Raw genomic sequence first — 22,497 nt, forward strand, 5'->3', positions numbered from 1 at the left:
GTAAGTCAACCTACATTTATTATGCACCTACCCTATCCAAGGCACAATGCTGGGGCACAGAGTCAAAACTGGCCCTTCTTTAAAGGAGCTTACATTTTATTGGACAAGACAACTAAAGGGAGGGAAGGAAGGAGGGGAAATTAAGAAGGGAGAGATAGAAAAACACACTCATCCTCAAAGCAGAACTCTGAAGCATTGATTTTCTGGAATGTTAAATTTATAGTAATAAAGTGGTAAGCTGCCATTTGATCTTCAAAATATGGTTATCTCTCTTATGTCATTTGCTTTAAATCCTAGGACCAAAAAAAGTGCTATGAAACTTGAATGGGAGTATTTTTACCCTCCACTAAGTAAGGAAGCCATTCATTCCCTGAGACTGTGAGGAGATGCTTTCCTCCCACTGCCTTTCAGTCCACCCTGTGCTCTACTAGACTACTGTCTCCCACTCCAAGACAGGCTCATATCTTCCTTCAAAGCTCTTCATTCATATGTGGTTTGCGAAATGCTGTGGAAACCTTCAGGATGAAGGGAAGTTTATTAGTAAAAATGATTGTCAGCATGAATATTAATAACAATATTATTAATAGTCTGAAGTTATTTCCTCTAGGCACTTGACTCTTGATTATGAGGAGTAGAGTGGCTTGGGACTGACTTAAAGAATTTATGCCAAAGACCAAAGTCTTTTGGCTCTAAGTTATTAGCTCCAAGTAGGAGTGAGCCCTGCCAGGGGCCCAGTTGTGTCCTAAAGCATGACCAGTAAATGTTGTATAATTGCCAGTCTGTGATCTCAATCCAAATCCAAGAAGGAGGGAGCTCCTATGTTCTTCCAGCACCGCATTCAGCTGGCATCATGCTTTCTAGCTTTCAGCCTGTCTGCCAATGGTCCTCCAGAGGTCTAAACTTCCCCTTTGATCAAATAACCAATGGAAAACTATTCAAAGTCTACCAGTATACTTTAAAATGATTAAATGCCATGATGGTAGATAGCACTGAAATTTTCTGAGATTGAAAGGGCAATAGCTGTCACATTTAGGTTCTTCCTTTAATCCAGTTCTTTGTAATCAGTAAGTTCAAACAATCTCCTTTTTTTTTTAAGTTTGTAAATTAAAAATGCACCTTTCAACACTAGAAACCATCCTTTTAGCATTTTTTAACGCTGTGGTTTCTGACTAATGGCATCTTCAATTATACATAATTGAGCATTTTGCTATGATCTAATGGGGCCTATTACTCACCAAAATGGAACCAGTCAACAGTAATATTCCCCACAGTCATCAATTACTTAGCCTTCATTCATCAAGGAATACCTGTTGGTATATACAGGTGCTAGTGTGAAATTTGAGCTACAACATATCCTCTCTGTACATATTGTCTTGCCAATGATTTACTTGCAGATTTTAAAAGTCAACTTCTCTTTGGTCATAAATTAGTAGGTGACATTAATTTAATAGATGATAGAAACCAATTATTTTTACCTAAAACAGAACTGGTCATGATTAAAAGGATGATAGCCTTTTTTTCATTTCTTAGTCCTAAACAAGGCTTAAATTACAACAAAGTTTTATTTGGTTCTAACAAACTTTTTCATGAAAGGACAAAGATTTGAAAAGACCAGGACATAATGTAAGTTCATGGAATCCCAATCCCAAAAGGTCTTTAGAAATAGAATTTATCAGTATCTTTCACAACCAGCTTCAGGGAACTGAACCATGAGATCTGCCAAGTTCTCTTTCTAGCTTAGTGACTTAATAGCACAAATCATTATTTTCCCATTCTAAACCCCACCCTAATGCTTGCCTTCCCCAGCATTCTTAACTTAGTTTGCCATTTTTGCTTTTGAAAAATAGATGGCACAGTAAATAGCACACTGGCCCTGGAATCAGGAAAACCTGAATTCAAATTCAACCTCAGATACTTGACATTTACTAGCAGTATGACCCTGGTCAATTCAATTAATCCCAATTGCCTCTTTAAAAGAAAAAGAAAATAGTGTTAATAATAATATTAATGTCCATTTATCAGATATTCTCCCAAACGTTCATGCCAAAGGAAAAATTGCCAGGCTACTCAATAATATATGAGCATATCAATATTTAAGAGTTAGAAATGTCATTTATGTTGTGAAAGATTATTCAGGCTCATTGAGTACTATCTAATTCCTATTATAACTACAGGTTTTAAATTACTAGTATGTCACTCTGTCTCCATCAATATCTTTCTTTTCTTCTCACTCTCTTCTCCTCTCAGTACATGTTTCTCTCCTGTCTGTCTCCGTCTCTAGGCCTCCCTTACTCTGTTTGTTCTGTCTATCTGTCCAGGACTCTCCCCTCCCTGAGGCTCCAGATCTTTCTTGGCTTTTTTTTCCTCTCTCCTTCCTCTTTCCATCTCTTCCCCTATCTTAAATTCACATTTCAAACAATGACTAAATTATCCTATCACTGGACTTACAAATAATAACATACAGTAATTTGAAATACAACTTTGACTGGCAGTGACTACATTTGTGTTATTCTGTGTTGTTTTGAAAAACAAAACACAACTATTACTGTCCATGATACTATTCTTTCTGCAACATTTATAGGCATTTTTTCTTTGGACCATATACAATACTATGTTTAGTACTCCAAAATAATTCACTGAAGTGTTGACTTATCACCAGATCTGTTGACCAGGCAGCAGATGGCAAAATATATATATAGCTTTATTTTGGGCCACAATATGGTACAAACAGTGCAATAAATTTACTATTCAGTAACAACAGCTTTGCTTGGCACTAGTAATGTTAACATTGCTGATGGAGGCCATTCCCTCACAACATAAAAGCTGTCACAGACCCAATTATTTAAACAATAATGCAGAATTTTAATAGGGTTTTTGGCTAAAAAGAAATCTTAATGATGAATAGATCCAACTCTCTCATCTCACAACTGATGAAAGAGATGAAGAAAGGTGGAGGTTTGTCAAAGCCCACACACATAGACCATTATTAATCAGGAGAACTGGCTTGTGATCTCAGGTGGTCTGGGTCCAAATACTGTATGTTTGTTGTTGTTTTTGCCTTTCTTTATGTTTCCATTCTGTAATATACTCTCTGGCACATAAGGGATGTTTAATAAATGCTTGTTGACTTGACATCACACTGCCATGTGGCTGCTTCTTCCTTCTCAGCAATGCATAATCAAATTGTAAGTATATAAAGGTGTTTATAAGACAAAAATCTCTCAGGCAAAGAAATGAGAGCAGGACTGTTCATATTTGAATATCTATTTTCATTGTTGTTATCCAGAAACAACCTCTCCTGATGCCCTCCCAGACCATTGGGAGAAGAATCTCTAAGTAATAAAACTCTAGAAGAGAAATTTGGTAATCATTCAATAAATGCTTTCTGGCTCATTTTCTAAAGATCCGTAATTATCTTCTGATAATATCAATTTCTCCTTTAACCTTCCCTTCCCCTACCTCTTCAACATCAATTCTATGGCCTTCATAGCTAAGAATAGAAAAAGGTTTTCAATGATCCATTCTTCAGGTATAAAATAGCCATTTCTTCCCTTACCTGAAGTTTGGCTACATGTAAGAGAGAAAAAAGAAGAGGAAAAGACATGAATAAACTAACTTGATAGATGGGCACGTAATCAATGTAATAAAAGTGCTTATTATCTACTAGTACAGTGGTAAACAGCAAAAATGAAAGTCTGTGACTGCAGAGAGCTTACATTCTAATGATAACCTTTTGATGGAATTTGATGGTATCCTAAAAGCAACAGGAAATGGGTTGATAATGAAAGCTCACTTTTATACAAAACCTTAGTATTTGTCTCATTTGATCTTCAAAGCAAGGTAGATGCTAATCACCCTGCCCATTTTACAGATGATGAGAGATGCTACCTGAAAAAAAAAGGCATTTTTAATTTGAACTCATGCCTTGTGCCTACTTAACTGCACAACTACAGTTGCCTTTTTGTTGTTTTTTTTTTTTATTCTTCTTCAGGCTAAGGTTATATCTCAAATAGTTTCACTTTCCAAAAAAGAGAATGCCCTATGTTAAGGAAATATGATCTGGTAGTTTCTTGAGATCTCTAATGAGGGAGACATACAAATAAACCATGTACAGGATAAATAGAAAATAATGATGAGAGGGAAGGCATTAGAATTGAGGTCTGGGGAAAGCCTACCTATAGAAGATGAGATTTAGTTATGACTTAAAGGAAGCCAGGGAAGCCCATAGGTGGAGATGAGAGAGAACATTCCAGGTTTGAGAAACATTCAGGAAAACTGTCCAGAGCTGAAAGACAGAGTATCTTGTTTGTGGAACAATAAGGAAACCATGGAAGAATATGGGATGGAGAGTAAGATGTAAAAAAGAATGGAAAAGTAGAAGGGAGTGATAAAGGACATTGAACACCAAATGATTTTGCATCTGATCCTAAAGAAGTAGGAAACTTCTACAGTTTATTAAGTGGGGAAGGGGAGGGAGTGACATGGCTGAATCAGCATTTCAGAAAAAGCACCTTGATGGCTAAAATGGATGTTGGTTTGAAGTAAGTAGAGAAGCTGGACAGACCCACCAGCAGTCTATTGTTAATAGTCTAGGTGATGAGGGTTTTCACCAGAGTGGTAGCAATATCAGAAGGGAGAAGGGGAGGAGGTAGTATTCAGCAGATATAATAATAAAATGGACAAGCCTTGGCAAAAAATTGGATGGGAAATGGGGTGGGGTAGCTGAAAGATAGTGAGGAGGCACACCTAAATCATAAGCCTGAGAGACTGGGAAGATATTTATTACCTGTGCTAAGAACCAAGATTCCACAGACCCAGCCAGAATTTTTTTTTTTATATCTACTACTAATAATGGCTTTTTTTCTCCACATTGACAATTCTTTGAGTCTATAAATGTTACTTACTTCCTTTTTACTGATTAATTACCTTGAAAATTCTTCAATTCTAGCACCCCTGGATTAGGGACCTTTTCTTATATACTGAACTGATCCACACAGACAAAAAAGTGAATATTCAAACCACAAGTTTCAATTATTTATTTAGAAAACGAAGCAAAATTCAGACAGGAAAACTGCAGGGAGACAAGTCCTGTGTTCACTAAGCAAGTTTTTGGATCAATGCTAAATTAAAACACCATTCAGATGTAACCAAATCTGGAGTTCAAAACCCAAAAGAACAGCCCAGAGTCTTGATAATGGGCCTAATCCTCTGATAAGCATCTTCTTTCAATTGCTAAATTTACCTTCAAGAGAAAGGACTCATATGTGCCAGCTTCTACTGCTGAAATCAGGAAGTTATTAAATTACCAGATGCCAGACTCCTTACAACAGAAAGAGAGGAGTCTCTTTACTAGAAGCTGGATCCTAAGTTATCCCTAAGAGAAGGGACTGGGAAATAAAGCAAGAAGCAAAGGCATCAATTCTTTTTTATATCAAAACTATTTGAGTTTGAGAGACTCAGAGGAAACTTTTAAAAGGAGTGAATCTATAAAGCATGGGACTCAGAATTCAAATATTTATATAAATTCTTAACTTCATTTTAAAATCAATGCACCTGCCCCTCAAGTCTATAGATTACATTAAGAGATCTTAAAAGGGATAGCCAACAACCTGACTTTACCAATAAACCACATAGAAATTATTTTTAAAATATAGATGACATCCAGGGTTTTTTTTTCCCCCCAATAGAGCTTCCCTATCCCCTGGATCTTTTTTTTTTTTTTTTTTTTTAAGCATTTATGTGTACAATAAACCCAAATGCTTTCCATCACTAAACTAAGACCACTGGGAAACAGGACAGAGATGATGACTAACTGTGGTTGTTGTGAAACACAAAGCCAGCTGATCAAAACCTTGAAGGGCCAACAAACCAGCAATTGTCAAGAAAACACACAGCCCACAGAAGGGAATACTGAAGAAAGAGCACTGGCAACAGCTTGGGGAAACAAAAATGGATATAGACACAGAGCAGAACAGAGGCAACTAAAAGAACTGAAAGATGCCAGTTTGGATAGATTGTAGGATTGATTTGGTTGTGAAAGATGTATTTTCATTGGTTAGTTGGTACCAAGGAGACAAAAACTGGTCCATGGTCTATCACTAATTCTGTAAATCATGAAAATAGCCCTCATCATTTATACAGGCCTCTAATATTACTATCATCTTATTTGAGCCTCAGAATAGTTCTGAAAGATAAGCACCATAGATATTATCATTCATATTTTGCAGATAAGGAAATTGAAGGTCATAGATGTTAAGTCACTTGCCTAGAGTTACATAGCTAGGCATTAACATAACACTTTACTGCAGTGAAGCAAAAATTCATTGTGGATTCCACTACCTCCTCATAACTTACTTGGAAAGCTTCTCTACTCTCCTGTCATTCACCAGGGAGGGATTTTTATATAAATTTATTATGTATTTATTTATAAAACTCCTTTTCTTCTAGCTGTTCTATCTTCAGGTAAAGCATAACTAATCAGTGGTAACCATGGCATTTTTTCATTTCATTGGGATTTATATCTGATTAGACTAAAGAATAATAGAGAAAGGTAGGATGATACTGATCATTATAATATTATTAGTTAATAATTTTATCATAATCATAATTATCATAAATATCATTTAGATAATACTGTAAAGTTTGCAAAGTGCTTTACAAATACTGTTTCATTTTATCCTCATGACAGCCTTAAAAGTTAAATGCTTGTTTTATAAATGAGAAAAGTAGGGCAAATGGAGGTTAAATGACTTGCCCAGAGTCACACAACTTGTCTGAGACAGGATTTTAATTCAGGTCTTCTAACCTCTATGACCATGGCTCTGTCCACTATGCAACTAAGCCCCTTCCCCTTCCTTCATGCACACAAGGGCTTCCTCCTTCTTGATAACACTTTAATTATAGTCAGAAAGTTGCCATAAGTCCTGGGATTTGGCAAATAAATAATATCACTGCTCTAGACACTGTATAGATTAAGATGAGTAGAATATAATTTTAAAAATGAGGCAATGCCTAGTTTGAGGATACATAAAAAAGGAATTGCAATTAATATCAACCATTTCCACACCGAACATGTAAGGATCATATACAATTCTTTAGAAAGAAAAAAAAGAAAATTCAGACAACACCTAAATCAAAAGGCAAGAAATCGCTGAAGTTTGGAAAAAGAACATACAGGCAATCTAAGCAAAAATCACTTTGTACAAAGGACATATGAAATATGGAATGAATGTCTGAATATTGCTGATATCAGTGATAGAAGTACTACTGCTTACATCAATTCACAAGCTTTTTAAAAAGGCAATCCAGTCTTTTTGAAGTTGAAGCAGGAAATGACCAAAAACAACAAGCAGTCTTTGGTTTAAACAGAAAATATCCTAATGATTAATTCCATATCACTTGAGCCTTATTATTTGGGCAAGATATCAACAATTTTGATATTTTATGAGAAACCATCTATGGTCAAAAAGTCACAGAACAATGGTTAATTTCATATAATCTGGGAATGTAAACATAAACTTGTTAAAGACCTACTAGTCACTAGTGGGTAAAAATCTCTACAGATGATAATCCCCAAATAGTTCATCTAGAGGCATTTAGTAAGCTTTGAACATGTGCTGGGGAATGTCCTGAGTGCCAAGGGATACAAAGACAAAAAAACAAAAAAAAGGGAACCTGTCCTCAAGGATCTTACATTCTAATATGAACATAAATAATCAAATATGAAATATATACAAAATAAATACAAGGTACTTTGGGGAAAGGGTCCCTAGAAACTAATGAGAAAATTAAGCCAGGATAATGTAGAGGGAAGAGCTTGAGCTAAATTTCAAGGGAACCAATGAATCTAAAACAAGTAGGTAAAATAAATTCCAGTCATGGAAGGCAATCAATGCTAAGGAACAGAAATAAGAGTTGACTCATCATATATAGGGAACAACAAGTTCCTTGAACCACAAAGCATATGAATAGGATTAATGTGAAAAGTAGGAAAAAGACAGGTTGCAAAGAGTTTAAAATGCTTTATATAGGAGTTTATATTTGTATTTTATTCTAGAGGCAATAGGGGAGTCAGTGTGGTTTATTGAGTTGTAGGGTAAAAAAAAGGCTAGTAGACTTTAGCAGCAACAGTCTAAATCACAAATGATAAATGTTTCACTTAGGTGGACAGCATATGAAAAGAAAAAGAAAAATGTAAGAGCTATTGGCAAGATTTGGATGTGAGGGAGGAGTCTAAGAAAACACCAAAGTTGAGAACCTCTATGACTAGAAGGATGGTATTGCTCTTGGCAGTAATTGGAAAGTCTAGGATAGTTAATGGAAATGAGTGACATATGAATTCTGTTTGCATATTTGAATTTGAAATGCTTATATGATACCTAGTTTGGAAGGTCTACTAGGCAGATAATCATGCAGGGCTAGATATATAGATCTGAAAGTCACTTCCATAGAGACTAAAATTACCGCCAGGAGAAGTGATAATACATTAAGTAAAAGAATTTTGAGGATATCACTCTAAGGAGGGGGCATGGCATGGAGAACATTTCAACCAAGAATACTGAAAAGAATTAGTCAGACAGGTAGGAGAACCAAAGGAAAATGATGTCTTGAGAAATCCAGAGAAAAGAAAGTATCATGGAAAAAAAGCTGATCAACACTGTGAAATATGACAGAGAGGTCAAAAAGGATGAGGACTCAGCAAAGACTCTTCTCAATTTAATAATTAATGGATCATTGGTATCTCTGGAGGGAATAATTTTAGTTGAATGATATAATCCAGATTTCAAAGAATTTAAAAGATAGTGGGAAGAGAGGGGATGATAGTACATAAGCAACCTTTTCAAAAAGTTTGGCTAAAAAAGGGAAAAGAGATGTAAAATATTGGCTAGCAAGTATGGTAGAATCTAATGATGCTTTATATAGACAGAGGAGACTGGTATGTTTGTAGGCAGCAGGAAAGCAATCAATAGATAGGGAGAGAATGAAAATTAGAAAAAGGAGATGATTGTGGAACAATCTATTGGAGAAAACAGGAGTAAGAGATGTAATGAATACATGTAGAGGAATGATTGCCCTCAATCAGGAGAAAGGCTATGTCTTTACAAACTAGACTAAAGGACAAAAGAATTGTGAGATGACAAGGAAAGAAGAGGAAGCCCGTAACAAATGGTCCCAATTTCCTTTATAAAGTATTAGGTAAGATCCTCAACTGAAAGAGAGGAGGCAGGAATTCAATGGGAGACTTGAGGAAAGAAAAGAAGTTTTATAACAGAAGTTTTAAGAGTGATGGTTTAGTCTCTGAAGAAAATGGCATCATATAAATGCCAAAATAGTACATTAAACTTCTCGTGTGATTCATTAGGTTTCCTTATGATGTATTCAGAGATTCTGGTTTATATCTATCCAAGATCACCAAAACAATATTTGTTAGGTACTATAAACATTCTCCACAAAATATTTGGTTGGTTAGTGGATTTTTAAGCAATATGGAACAAACTTATGTTCTTGTAAATTTAAATTTGGCAGATATACTCTATAGCATCAATAATGGGATCCTAAATTTAACTGAATCCAAGGATATATTATAGCTTCCTTTAAGGATATCATGGAATTTTGAAAGAAGTAATTAACTGAGTTCTAAGAAATCATCAAAAAGGGTTTATGTAATTCTTCTAATCGTGTTGCTGGGCTACATAAAAAATAGCAACATAAAGTAAACTTCAAAGAAAATAGCACTTCAGGTTTCAAAAATACATTTAGGGTTTATAGATTTGCAAATTATTTTATGTTATTTTGCAAGTATTACAATCATTGTCCACTTTTTACAAATGAGGAAATTCAGATTTAGAGATAAAATGACTTGTAAAAGGTCACTTATCCAGCAAGTTACAGAGTAGATAATCATATATTTTGTTAAGTGATATATTATTAAGCATTATGGAAATTGAAAACACATCCATTTTGAAAAACAAATTAAGCTTTGTGTCCAAACCTACAATTTAAGGTTGGCATTTTTAAGATTTGAGCCATAGAGACCAAGAATCACATGAGAAAGGAACTGGACCAAAATTTTAGCTTGACAGCGTGCTTTCACATTTCAGCATGCATCCACAATAGTCAAGACCATGTGACTATTTTTTTTAAGTATTAGAGATTTAGAAAGATCTTAGAGAATGGTCTTTAAGAATACAGAAGAGTAGGATCATAGCATTTTTAGAGCTGGAGGAATCCAAGTCATTATTCAAATCTGCTCAATTTATAGAAGAGGAATCTGTGTCCCAGGAAGATAAGATGGTTTCCTGAAGTCATATAGTTGGTAAGGGAAATCAGAATTTGAACTTGTGTCTTCTGATGCCAACTTAAGTGATCTTTTCACTGTACCAAAATCAAATATCTAAATAAGTTGTACAAATAAAATGTGTTAACTTTAGAATGTCAAAAGTAACTTTAAAATTATAACAAACATGGGATAAGTATGAAAACTATACTAAGAAAGTAGTCTCAGAGATATCATGACACATGTCCAATACTCCATGGGCCATCTTTCATCCTACAAAGTATTGCTACTGTCCATTGTGCTGAAGTGTTCTGTAAGCATTTGGACACATAACAGTGGAACCTGGAGAACACATGAGATTTTTCTATAAGCCAAAGTTCTGGTTTTCATAGATTTCATTACTCTTATAATCAGCTATTCCAACAGCATCATTCGATAATCTCTCTGATAATCTCAAAGTAAATATTAATATGCAATAATTTAAACCCTTGAATCAATATTTAGAAGTTAAAAGCTTTTCTCTAAGCAATATATTATCCTAAAAAGATAAACTAAGAATCCAAAAGCCTGAGTTCTAACCCTCAAACTACCAATGACAATGATAACCTTAGGTAAGTAACTTAAGCCTCTTTCTTTCTTCAAAGTCTTCATATACAAACTGGGAATGCAATGACCTATCCCTATACTACTAAAAACACACTAACACACACACACACACACACACACACACACGTATAGATAGATGGATAGATAGAAGGATGGATGGATGGATGTATTTTGTACTTAGGATATGTACTGCATAATTTCAAAATGCAATAAGCACTGAATACAAATTGGGGAGCCCCTACATCCCAGCAAGATAACAAAAGCTTAAAACAAAACCTTCCCATAATCTGATTCAATGATTATTTGACTCTTCAAATAGAAAGGAATATTTGAAAGATTGGTCATGCAAGAATGGTCATTACTTCAGTAACAAAAAAAAAAAAAGCAACAGTTGTCAATAACTAATTCAGTCTGTGATCATAACATTTCATTTGCATTCATATAAACATGATTTTCCCCTTACTGCCAGAATTATACTTTTCTAGAGCAACAATAAAGGTTGTTCCCTGGAACTCAGATGGATACCAAATGACAAATTGTAAAGATTGTTCTTGATACTCCCAAGATTTTAGAATGCTGGGGAAAAGACTTTCCAAATGTTGTAATTCAATGGTTTCTCTGTGCACGCTGGCTAAAATTCCTATGTTTCCTGGCAAATGGCATGGGGGTGCTGTACCCAGAGGTAACCCTTAAGTGAAATCAGATTAATATAATATACAAACAAAGTTTTGAATACTATATGGGAATTTGATGTCATTTCCTTAATGCCTCACAAGCAAAAACAATGGAGTCAACATCATGTTCTTTGAAAGCACTCAAATATCAAGAGATAGTTTGTGCTTATTTCCAACACAACTCCTATATCAAGTTTTATGTGATATAAAAAATCTGAGTTTTAAAAAAAACTGTGAATGTCTTTTGGATGCTGAGAAAACATCAAAAGAAAAAACCTAAGAAATTATTGCTTCTTGTGAGTACACATAGTGGTAAACCAATCCAAATTTAATTTTTTTCTAAAATATAAGTTTTCATCAGAAACATAAAATTCCTAAAAAGATAAATATAGCTATTCTCAAAATAAGAGATATCTATATAGTATATGTAGCCAAAAAATTTCAAACAATAAATGAATACCTTTTTAATAAAATTTTTCTTGAGTGGCATTGGAAGGACCAATATCTTTTTTTCTTTTTTTTTAACCTTAATTTATAAAGGAATCAGAAGAGAGCAAATATGAGTTACTTGAAAATGCATTTTGAACTTGAATTGTGATGTGTGCACAGTGTTCATTTCCAACTTGGAATGTTCTTTTGGTTTAAAATAAATCATTTAAGTCTCTTCTCTTAATTTAAGAATTTCTATTCTCCTCCTTGTACTTCACTTGAGTGCATATAGGAACTCACGAACACATCTATTAAACAAAACCAAAATATCCTATTCAAACAAATGACTACCATATTACCTGCTAAGTATATATATATATACACATATATATATGTATATATATATATGCATTTGAAAGAACTAACTGAAACAATTCTCTTTTAGACTAGTTTAAGTATACTTTAAAAAGCAATTCAATATTCATAGATATTAGGTTATAAGATTTTTGATCAAAATGATAAAGGAATCACTTCTATGTAAAATTCAAACTGTGAGTGCATTTTCTTTCCAACTGTGACAACTCAGTTAAGGAGGCTCTGCAAATAAGACATGTGAATGTATATATTTTTATAAGTTTACTCTTCTACCAACACCTTCCCTGTTAGCCTTTTCTTTTAAGGTTAATTAAAATTCCAATAGGATAAACATTAGACATGCATTTCTAATTCAGTAACTAAAGCTCTTCCAAGCAACAGAAAATCTAATAAAAACTGACCCCTAGTTGGCAGGAGAAGCTACCAAAAAAATTTCCCTCTCAACTAAAATCTTACTGATGTTTATTTCAAATATTGCACTCCAAGTCCCCCCATCATGATATTATCAGAAAAAGATAAAGTACAGATTGAATTGACATAATATGCCTTTGAAGTAAGTGCATAATTTAGACACAATTTTATCATGTTCCACAAAGCCATCAGGGCTACTGTGAATAGCTAGAACATAAAACAATTAGCACATAATTCTACTTCGTACAATCACACCATGAAAAAGCCTAATTCTATGCGCTTGTAGACTATTTATTGTCTCATACAGATTAAAAGTGCTGTATTTAGTTTTGTATTGGGGTCTTGCCAACCAATTGTATCAGCAATCCTGGGCAGGACTATTTTCCTCTCCAGCTTTTTTCTTAAGCAGATTAGTTTAGACTTCTTTCATTTTAATGAACCTTGTATGGATCAGGAGCATTGGGCTGGTTTCAAAGGAGAAGACAAAAAAGGAGAAAGCAACAGGTTCAGGGAAATATTCTATATGAATTCTCATTAGTCTAAACTAATCCACAGTTACTAATCATGACCAGACTTTGAATACAAAAGCAAGATATTACTAACCTTTCAATCTTACTTAAAAGCTTCTAATAACATGTATAAAAGAGGTGCTTTGTGTAAAAAAAAAATGATCATACTAAACCATTTTCAACAGGTACAAATTGTTAATTGTAACCCAGTTGAACTATATCTACTTTCTGGCTATTCCCCCTGAATAACACTTGGTAAATGCAAGGGCTATTTTTGTGTTAGGCTTTGAGTGAGATACAAGGAAGGCATTAACATCCCCTAGACAAATCACTTAACATCCCCTAGCCTCAGTTTCCTCATTTGTAAAATAGGCCAGTAATTAGAACATCTGACTCAATTAGAGCACAATTAATCCCAAGAACTATTGTGAGGATCAAATGAAATACTGCAAGTAAAGAATTTTGAAGATCTTATATAAGTACTAGCTATTAGGAGACACAAGCCATGTTAATTGACCATCATATCTGTGAACTTGGTTGTCTTCATTTGCACCAAACAATAACTAATTCCTTTTTCTGGCCACATATAAGTTATTAGTCTCAACTTTACAAAAGTAGATTAAATCTTATATGTGTTAAGATGAGTTCTAACTCCCAAAGGGCAGAACCAAGATCAAGGAATGGAAATTATATAGAGATGCAAATTTGGGCGTAATATAAAGAAAAAATTCCTATCAATCAGGTCAATCCTAATAGTAGCTAATTGCCATGGATATGAGTCTGGGCCTGGAATAAGGAAGATCTGAGTTGAAATCTAGTCTCTGACACTTCCTAGCTGTGTGATTCTGGGCAAGTCACTTAATCTTTGTCTTCCTCAATTTCCCAAACTATAAAATGGAGATAATAATAGCTTCTACTTCCCAAAAGTATTATGAGGATGAAATAATAGTTATAAAATACTTAGTATAGTGCCTGGTACACAGTAAGCCTTAATAAATATTTGTTCCTTTCCCCATCCCTTTCAAGTGGACTGCCTCAGGAAATAGTAGGTTTTCCATCAGTATTTCTTAAAGACAACAGTGTTGGGGAGGTTTTAGGTAGAATTCTTGTTTAGGTATGGATTGGACTAGATGGTTCTGAGGCTTGGATTTTTTGAAGATCTTTGGAAAATATTCTTTCAAGATTTTAAAGCAATTCCTTCTAAACATTTATGTAATAAAATGTTTGACCTTGCCGAGACTGAATTCCAAGGAAGCTTCTACCTAAGGATTAGAATCTTATTCTTATGAGTAAATAAGAGCCTAGAAAAGTTAAGGTACTAACATATGTTATAGTTTATTAACCAGTGTGTTCATAGTGACTAATGTGGAATTTTCAAGGAATATAGAATCACTTGCCTTAAAAATTCTTGTGAAACTAGGGATCTCCCTTCCAGTGGGGTGTTTTGGTTGGGCCTTCCAAACCATTCAAGTCAGATTTTAATTAAATTATTTGTCCTTCAATTCATAATGATTAAATAAGGATTCAGACATAGAATCTGACTTTTTCAAATTGATCCATTTAAACAGAACCTTCAACTTTGAAATACATGAAATCTATAGTAATAAAAAAAAAACTAGATCAGAATCAGCTTGACATCATAAAAAGCAATGCTTATGCTTATTATGTTGTTTTAACCATGAATGTTTTCCTGCTTCCATTACTCTATTGATTAGAAAACCTCCTATGGTTTGGAATTAACATTTAAGCTAGCACCTACAATATCCTTTTGAGACCAGTATGAAAATTATCAATTAACAAATCATTAGAATAGTTTTAACATAGCACAGTGATGGTCCTATTAACATGAGACTCCATGAAGTTTTGTCACAAGGATTCAATGTGATTTTTATGTGCAATAAAGTAACGGAGACCTGCTTAAAGATCCTTATACATAGGAAGCACTCAAATATCTGTTGATTTAAATGCAAAACTGACTTCCAGCTAAAGTCCTTTACCTGCCAAATTTAAGGAACTACTTAATAAATAACAATCCTTATGTTTGCAGAGTTCTCACAGCACACAAATTGACATGGCTAACAAAGTAAGAACCGTGTTTCTATAATGCCAGCAGGCTCCTACTGAGTACCAAAAACTCAAAACTTGAATAAACAAGTTTATTTACATTTTAACTTTTTTTGGATAAAACTGACTAGTAAAATAGCTTAGTTTTAATCTTAGGGTTAAATCAAGTGACCTTTATGGTCCCTTCCAACTCATTACCCAAAGCATGAATTTAATAATCAATGTCCCAACAAGTAGTTATTTATCCAACACTTAAACATCTCCAATGATTGTGAACTCAATACCTCACTCAATGATCCATTCTACTTCTACACTGCTTTTATTATTACAAAATTCTTCCTGGTATTGAGCAAAAATCTACATCCTTATAATTTCCATCTATTAATCCAGATTCTGCACTCTGGTATGATGTAGAAAATTCTGATCCTACTTCTCCATAATAATTCTTCAAGAATGTGAAGATAGCTACCATGTTCCATCCGAACAATATTTTCCATGGGTTCTGCATTTTGGATTCTCATTCAGTATCTTTTTCATATCCCTCATCATACTGGTTATACTCCAATTTGTTGATGTCCTTCTTAAAATATGTGGTTCACTCAGACTGCAGTAGGACTATTGAAAATAATAGTTTTGATTTGGGTGGTAAATTTATTAATGCAATCTGAAAGTTATAATAGCTTTGAAGAGGGGCCACATTCTTATATTCAAACTTATAGGCAAAATAAATTCTCTCTTTTTTATATGAATTATTATTTAGTCACACATTTCCTTCTTATACTTGGTTTTTCATGCTAGGTACAGGCTTTTACTTAAAATAAATTCATGTTAAAATTAGGTTTCAAATATGGATCTTTGAGAACTGAAGATTCTGAAACTGTCTTCAACAAATGAACCAATCCTCCCTGGTTATATCATCCCCAAGTTTAAGGGGCATGTTTTCTATGTTTCCATCCAATTCAATAATACAAATGGAATATGGAGTAGGCCTGAAGACAGGCCTGAGACATCCCATCGGAATGCCTTGTCCAGATTAGCATTAATTGTTTAAATGATACTTTTTTGATCTGTCCAGTCAATTATGGATCAAGCTAAATATATAACTATCTAATTAACACTTTTATATACCATTCCACAAGAATATTGAGAGAAAAATGTGCCAAATATCTCACTGAATGTAGGTGTAATATATTTTCTTATTCATACCAGATGAATAACTTGTCAACAAAGCAAATGAAGTTAGTCTGAAAGGATTTATTTGTCCTTAATGAACACTCACAGATTTCTAGTGAACACTAAATGCTCACAAAGCATCAATAAATAATTTGTTCTAGAACTTTGTTGGTGATAGATTCATTAGTTTGCATTTTATAGAGCACCCCTACTTCCTTAAAACAAAATCAGGAAATATTCAACCATCTCCACTACTGGGTATCTCTCCAATCCTCCAGGATTCCTCAAATATTAACCAAGATTCAGCAGTCACTTCTGGTTATTCTTTCAGATTAATATGATACAATTTATTCCAAATGTGATCAGAAGGTATTTAATAAAGCTTGTTGCTTTTGAATAGCTAGAGATTCTTTTACCATTTCCTCACTTGTCCTGGGCTTCAACTACTTCCAAACCAAAGACTGAAATTTTTTTTATCCTTTTCACTCTAAAGATCATTCTTCTGGATAAATAGGGATAAAATATAACCTTCTTCTCCCCTACTTTTGGCTATTAATATCTAGGTATGGGCGAAATACCACATCAATTCCTGAGTAATTGATCATAACATCAGACTTTCAACAGAATTTAGTGATGGCATCTTTCAAGTGGGCGTGAAGGGAAAGAACTGGTGAGTGATAAAATATTTTTTGTTGTTGTTTATTAAGTCATAAAATATTTAACAAGCAAAGGCCATACATTAGAGAGCAGTACTCAATTAGTGGGTCAGAAAATATGGCTCTACTCCAAACTACTCTATTAACTAATTACTTGACCTTAAGTAAGTCATTTGACTTCCAAGCCTAGGTTTTCCTGTAAAATGGAGATAATATCTGTCATCGCTATCTAATAGTTTTCTCTGAAAATCAAAAAGAGAACAGAAATGAAATAAATTGCAAAAAGTAATATACAAGATTCACTATATATATATATACCCTTATATAAAAGCTTTTAAATTCAGTTAATTAAAATCCTATTTTAATCATTCTAACAACTTCAATAATTACCTTCAATAAATTACCTACTAACAACTTCAATAATAAAAGGATGCAAGAATATAAAATTACAAGTGAAATTCTGTGGCAGTGATCTTTCATATTCAGAGGCCATATATGAAAAGTTTTGTTTCAGAAAATTCATGCAAAAATCACTATAAATATTTACCAAAGTATCATTCAGTGGAAAAGATGCATTTTTTCCCTTAAAAACTAAACAAAAAAAATGCTCCAGATTGAGTGTTCCAAAAAGTTTAGAAACAGAATAGTATGTGTTTTCAGAAGTTATAGAGAGATAGCTTAATGATAAGTGCTTCCTTTGAGAAGTAAACTGCATCCCCTGTTCTCCCCAAGAATAGTTCTCTAAGTAATATATATTAGGTCAAACAATAATAAAGAAGATGAAAGAAACTTAATATACTATGGTTCTGTGCTCATGTAGACTGATTTTGGAGCTGGACTTACCATTTTAAAAAAAACTGAACATTGTCTTGATTCCAAATTAGACAATAGTGACAAGCAAATATTTCTTAGCTAGATCTACTAGAAAAAGCTATAACTGGCAGTATGAAGAGAATGGTATTTCTAAACATTCTCTAAAATGTGGTCAGCCGTTTTGAGCACCATACATCAATCCAATTGGAATGTCAGGGCAAAGTTTTTTATTTTTTATTTCAGTAATTTCATTGTATTATATGATTTAATAACATTTCAACAATATTATAACATGTTTATGAATTATTTAAATCAAACCCTCTCTTACATATCAATTCCTCAGAGGGGAAAAAGATTAGCTCATTTTATATGAGTGAAATAAAGCCATGTTTCCAACCTATTGATGTTGAGCTTTTTTTAATATTAAGAATGGATTATGGAATTGTTCTCCCCATTTAAAAAAATATAGTACAGGTTGCTTCTCATTTAACCGGCACCATACAGAGTTGCCCTTCCCAGAAGAATCCCCACCGAGTGTCAGTGAAAAAAGGATAAATAAGACTAAGCAATCACTAGATCTAAAAGATTTTGAAATCAACTCACAAAAGCCTTGAAAGAGATGACCCCATTGGCTAAAAACTAGAAGCAGTGGAAAGCCGCACAAACCCAGACTAACGACTCATGTGGGAATGCAAACCTTGCCCTGCTAAGAGCTATGAAAAAGACAATCGCTTCCTGACAGATGCTGCCAAGTCCAGTCCAGGGCTCAGCCAAAAGGGATCCTTTAGTCACGTGACTATTAACTCTTTCACTTCTTTCCAAAGAGGATTTTGATTTACTTTGTTTTAATCAAACTCAACTCCCCCAAACTCTCTCTGTCTACAAAACACAAACAGCTGAGGCATACCACTCCCCCCCCCCCAATTCCCATCAAAGGTTGGATAAGGGGAGGGAGCTGAAGAGGAAGAGGGAGAGGGAAGGATTAATAGAAAAACTTTATTCACCTACAATACAAAAAAGAACAATGGACTTCTTTAGTCTACCAACTTAAGGTTTCAGTAGTGAGAATATGAAATAAGGAGATGATTCCCAAAGGGCTGAGGTATTGACAGAACCCACGAAAGGAAGGGGGGGAAGGGAGTGCACAAGATTAATGGAAATCTTATAGGAATATAGCTGGGCAGGGAACTATAAACCAGGATGCTGGAACCTTGAGGACAAGTGAAACACGAGCACGAGGAAAGGATAGTTTTATTATGTGTCTCCGAAGAGATATTTCTAAGCACAGGTGGTTGTGGGAAGAAGGGGCTAAGGAAGGAATGAGGGGCAGTCAGAATAGCAGGTGCAATAATTCCAGAAACTAGTAAATGGCAGGGTACAGGAGTTAAGACTTGGGGTTGGAATAGAGAAATGGTTAGAAAACTCTCAGGAAAAGCAAACCAAGGAGCGGGAAAGAGTGGCAGGAGGCGGAGGAGTAGTGTGAGAACACGTGAAGAAAGAGCCCGCGCCATTCGCGGTTTGCGTTTCTTGAGCCCTTTACTTCTCCTAACCCAAGGCACTTCGTTGTTCGTGGCGGTAGGTACCCACCTTTCCCAGTAGGGCGCTCCTGCTAGCTGCGGCAAGCTCTCGAAGACTGGCGGCTGCGCTGGTGCCCCCGGAGATCGTGGCGGCTGCTGCGGCTGCGGCTGGGTGATAGGCTGGGGACCCCGGGGCATTGCTTCCACCTCCTCCACCCACTCCTGCTGGGATAGGACCGTGACCTCGGGCCGTGGGGCTATTCCCGTTGCTGCTGCAGCTGCTGCTCCCACCTCCCCCGCCGCTGCCTCGGGGTCTCTGGCGGATGCCATCTAGCAGCCTGACGAGCAGGATGTTGGCAGGCAGTTCATCCACCCCACAGCCCACCAGGATGCGACATTCGGGGCAGCGCAGCTCGTGGCGAGAGCAGACGATGCTCTCTAGACAGCGGCGGCAAAAGGTGTGTTGGCACGGAAGCACCTTGGCAGTAGTGTCCAGACGTTCCAAGCACACCGAGCACTCCAGTAAATCCAACAAGGAGGACTCGTCCATCTCTTCTCCTGCTGCTGCTGCTGCTGCTGCTGCTGCTCGCCTCCTCCTTCTCTCCCCTTGCCTTTCCTCTTCTCCTTCGTTCTGCGCTGCAGCGGCTTTGGAAGCGCACAACCAAGACGCTCCTAGGAGCATGGAGTCCGGTGGTGGCGGCTGCAGACAACGCAGCAGCCCTAAGTCCCGGGTACTGTGGGCCTGCCGCTGGCAGGAGGCATCAGTACAGCCACCCTCCAGGGGAGACGCCGAAAAGGGGACCCAGCCAACTTCATCCACAGATTAACAGCGGATGTGGCCAGGAAACGCTAGGAACGAAGATCAATGGGGAAGGGGGAGTTTTCCAGCTCCCTCCCTCGATCTCTGGACGTGATGTCACCACCTCCCCTCTTCCTAAATGTTCTGGGTCCCGAAGGCTACAGGAGCAGCAATGAAAAAGTGGTGCAGAAACAGCCCTTCGGACCGGCTTCAGGAGTTACGCGCTCTCTGGGGAACCAATTCTTACTAAGCTCCAAGCCAATACCTCACCCAGCCTTGCGGCTGGATCTCCCGACCTCCCACCCCCAAGTTCTAGGACCTCCCAAGCAAGTCAGCTGTCCGCCAAGCGGAGGGCAGGCAGGCATTAGGATAAGATGAGCTACACCTGTCTCCCACGCGTATTCACGGGTGGGGTGGGGCACAGAGGGTAAAATCAGCCGGGGGGGGGCCCGCTGGGCTGACTTAGTGGGTTCCAAAGGTTCAATGGTGGTCCAGGGCGCCAGTGAGGTAGCCTTCAGACAGAGGAAAGTAAGAAAGCAAACGCAGAAGCAACTGGACCAGCAAGACAAGAGGAGTCTCAGGAGCTTTGTCAGGGCTTACCCACCGCAGTCCTGCCAAACTGTACCGCCTCCGCGGCTTCTCCATGGGGCTTCCCACCACCTGATCACAGGTCCCTATAGCCTATCCACCACACCATCCCCGGAGCTCTTGGCGTTAGCTGGATCCTCCCTTTTCCTCCAGGAAAAAAAAAGTACACTGCAAGCTAGGACTGAAACAAACTGGCAGGGAGTCAGTCACTTTCACTGCAGGATGCTGGGGACACAAGATGGGTGGAGGTTAAGGGAAAGGGCAAAAATCCACTTCTTAATACAATAATTCTTTCTTCCCTCTCTCTAATTGATTGGTGGCAGCTAGTTATCCACCTTATATAATTCTCCTGGAGTCGTGAAAAAGAAAGATGGGGAGCACCCTTCAATTCTCTCTCCTCATCACTGATAAACTCTTTTTTTTCCTATAGATTATCACCATTTTCTCATCCCCAGTAGAAAGATATTTACCGTGGAACTCAGAAATTTGGTCAAGCTGATCTGAAGCGAAAGGGGTCATAAAGTTTTGTCTGTGTTGTGAGAGTCCTTGTCTTCATCGCTGGAGCCTGTTGTGATTGGGATTTGTTTTGTTTTTAAGAGAGACTTGGGCAGAGGACCAGATGCATCATTCCAGACCGCTAACTCCCTAGAGCATCCTAAGCCTTCTACCCTCTGCTCCTCCAGAGGAATGACAGCTCCAACGATGCCCTGGGATGCTGCTGCAGCCGTCAGGGCTGCTCCAGCTAAGCTTGGTATTAGCACTGGAAAGGAGAGGTTCCTGAAGTTCGCACTGGCTGCGCAATTCACCGTGCATCTGTTCTCCAGGACAGTCTACGCACTTGACCTCCCGGCTCCAAACCCGTCTCGGCAGCTGCTTGAGCAAGGCCTCCGGCAAAACTGCAAATCCTTCAATGCTCTGTGCCCTCTTGCTGCCCTCAGTGCCCAGCAGGGACACACTGCCCCTCCTCTGACAAAGCTTTCGCCACGGAAACTCTCCGTGCTCTCCCACATCCAAAGAAAGGCAATTCCAATGATTGAGATGTTTTGAAAGCCTCCAGTGTCTCCCACTGCAACACCTCTTCACTCCTACTCGAATTTCCCTTTGGCTAAGAGAAGAGGGATGATTGGGGGAGGCAAAGAATCGATTTCTCCTTCCCGACCCCCTGGATCAGGAGAGCGTCAGAGCAACGGAAATACGTACGGGAGGAACTGGAGAAGCTGGGGAAGTTTGGTAGGTTTGCTTGCCAACTGGAATGAAGATATTCCCTGCAGCGCGCTGCCCCCTCGTGGTAGTTTCCTGTCCCAAGTCCAGATTTTGTCAAAATTTGTCTCCACTCAGTGGCTCTTGAATTCGAAGTCTTCTTGGCTGACAGGATGAACATCTACTTCTTAAGCAGTAGCCACAGCATCTTCACAAGGTCAGAGTATCTCAGGTACATTCGGTTCCAGAACTTTTCAAAAAGGGGAAGGACATTCTAGTACCTACCACACCCTGAAAATGTTGACCCTAGATCATGAAGGTCACTCTCTCTTTGTGTAAAGGGGAAATTGGCTTTTAGACCAAAAGATATTAGAAAAGGACCTTGAAGATCATGTCCCATTCTCCAG

At 36.9% G+C, this 22,497-nt stretch overlaps 1 protein-coding gene across 2 annotated transcripts in view; it reads right to left on the minus strand.

Annotated features, from left to right (window-relative positions):
* The window catches only part of SH3RF3 (SH3 domain containing ring finger 3), a 573,569-nt gene extending 552,931 nt beyond the window's left edge, over positions 1–20,638 (minus strand). Inside the window, exon 1 of one of the 2 annotated variants that reach the window (XM_051984272.1) lies at positions 19,574–20,638. In XM_051984272.1, coding sequence (XP_051840232.1) covers positions 19,574–20,185 — 612 coding nt within the window. In that variant the 5' untranslated portion in view covers positions 20,186–20,638. The remainder of the gene's footprint in view (positions 1–19,573) is intronic. The other variant, XM_051984273.1, reaches the window with a different exon arrangement.
* Between the last annotated feature and the right edge of the window lie 1,859 nt (positions 20,639–22,497).

This window comes from Antechinus flavipes, chromosome 3 (genome assembly GCF_016432865.1).
Source record: "Antechinus flavipes isolate AdamAnt ecotype Samford, QLD, Australia chromosome 3, AdamAnt_v2, whole genome shotgun sequence".
NCBI classification, from domain to species: Eukaryota; Metazoa; Chordata; class Mammalia; order Dasyuromorphia; family Dasyuridae; genus Antechinus; species Antechinus flavipes.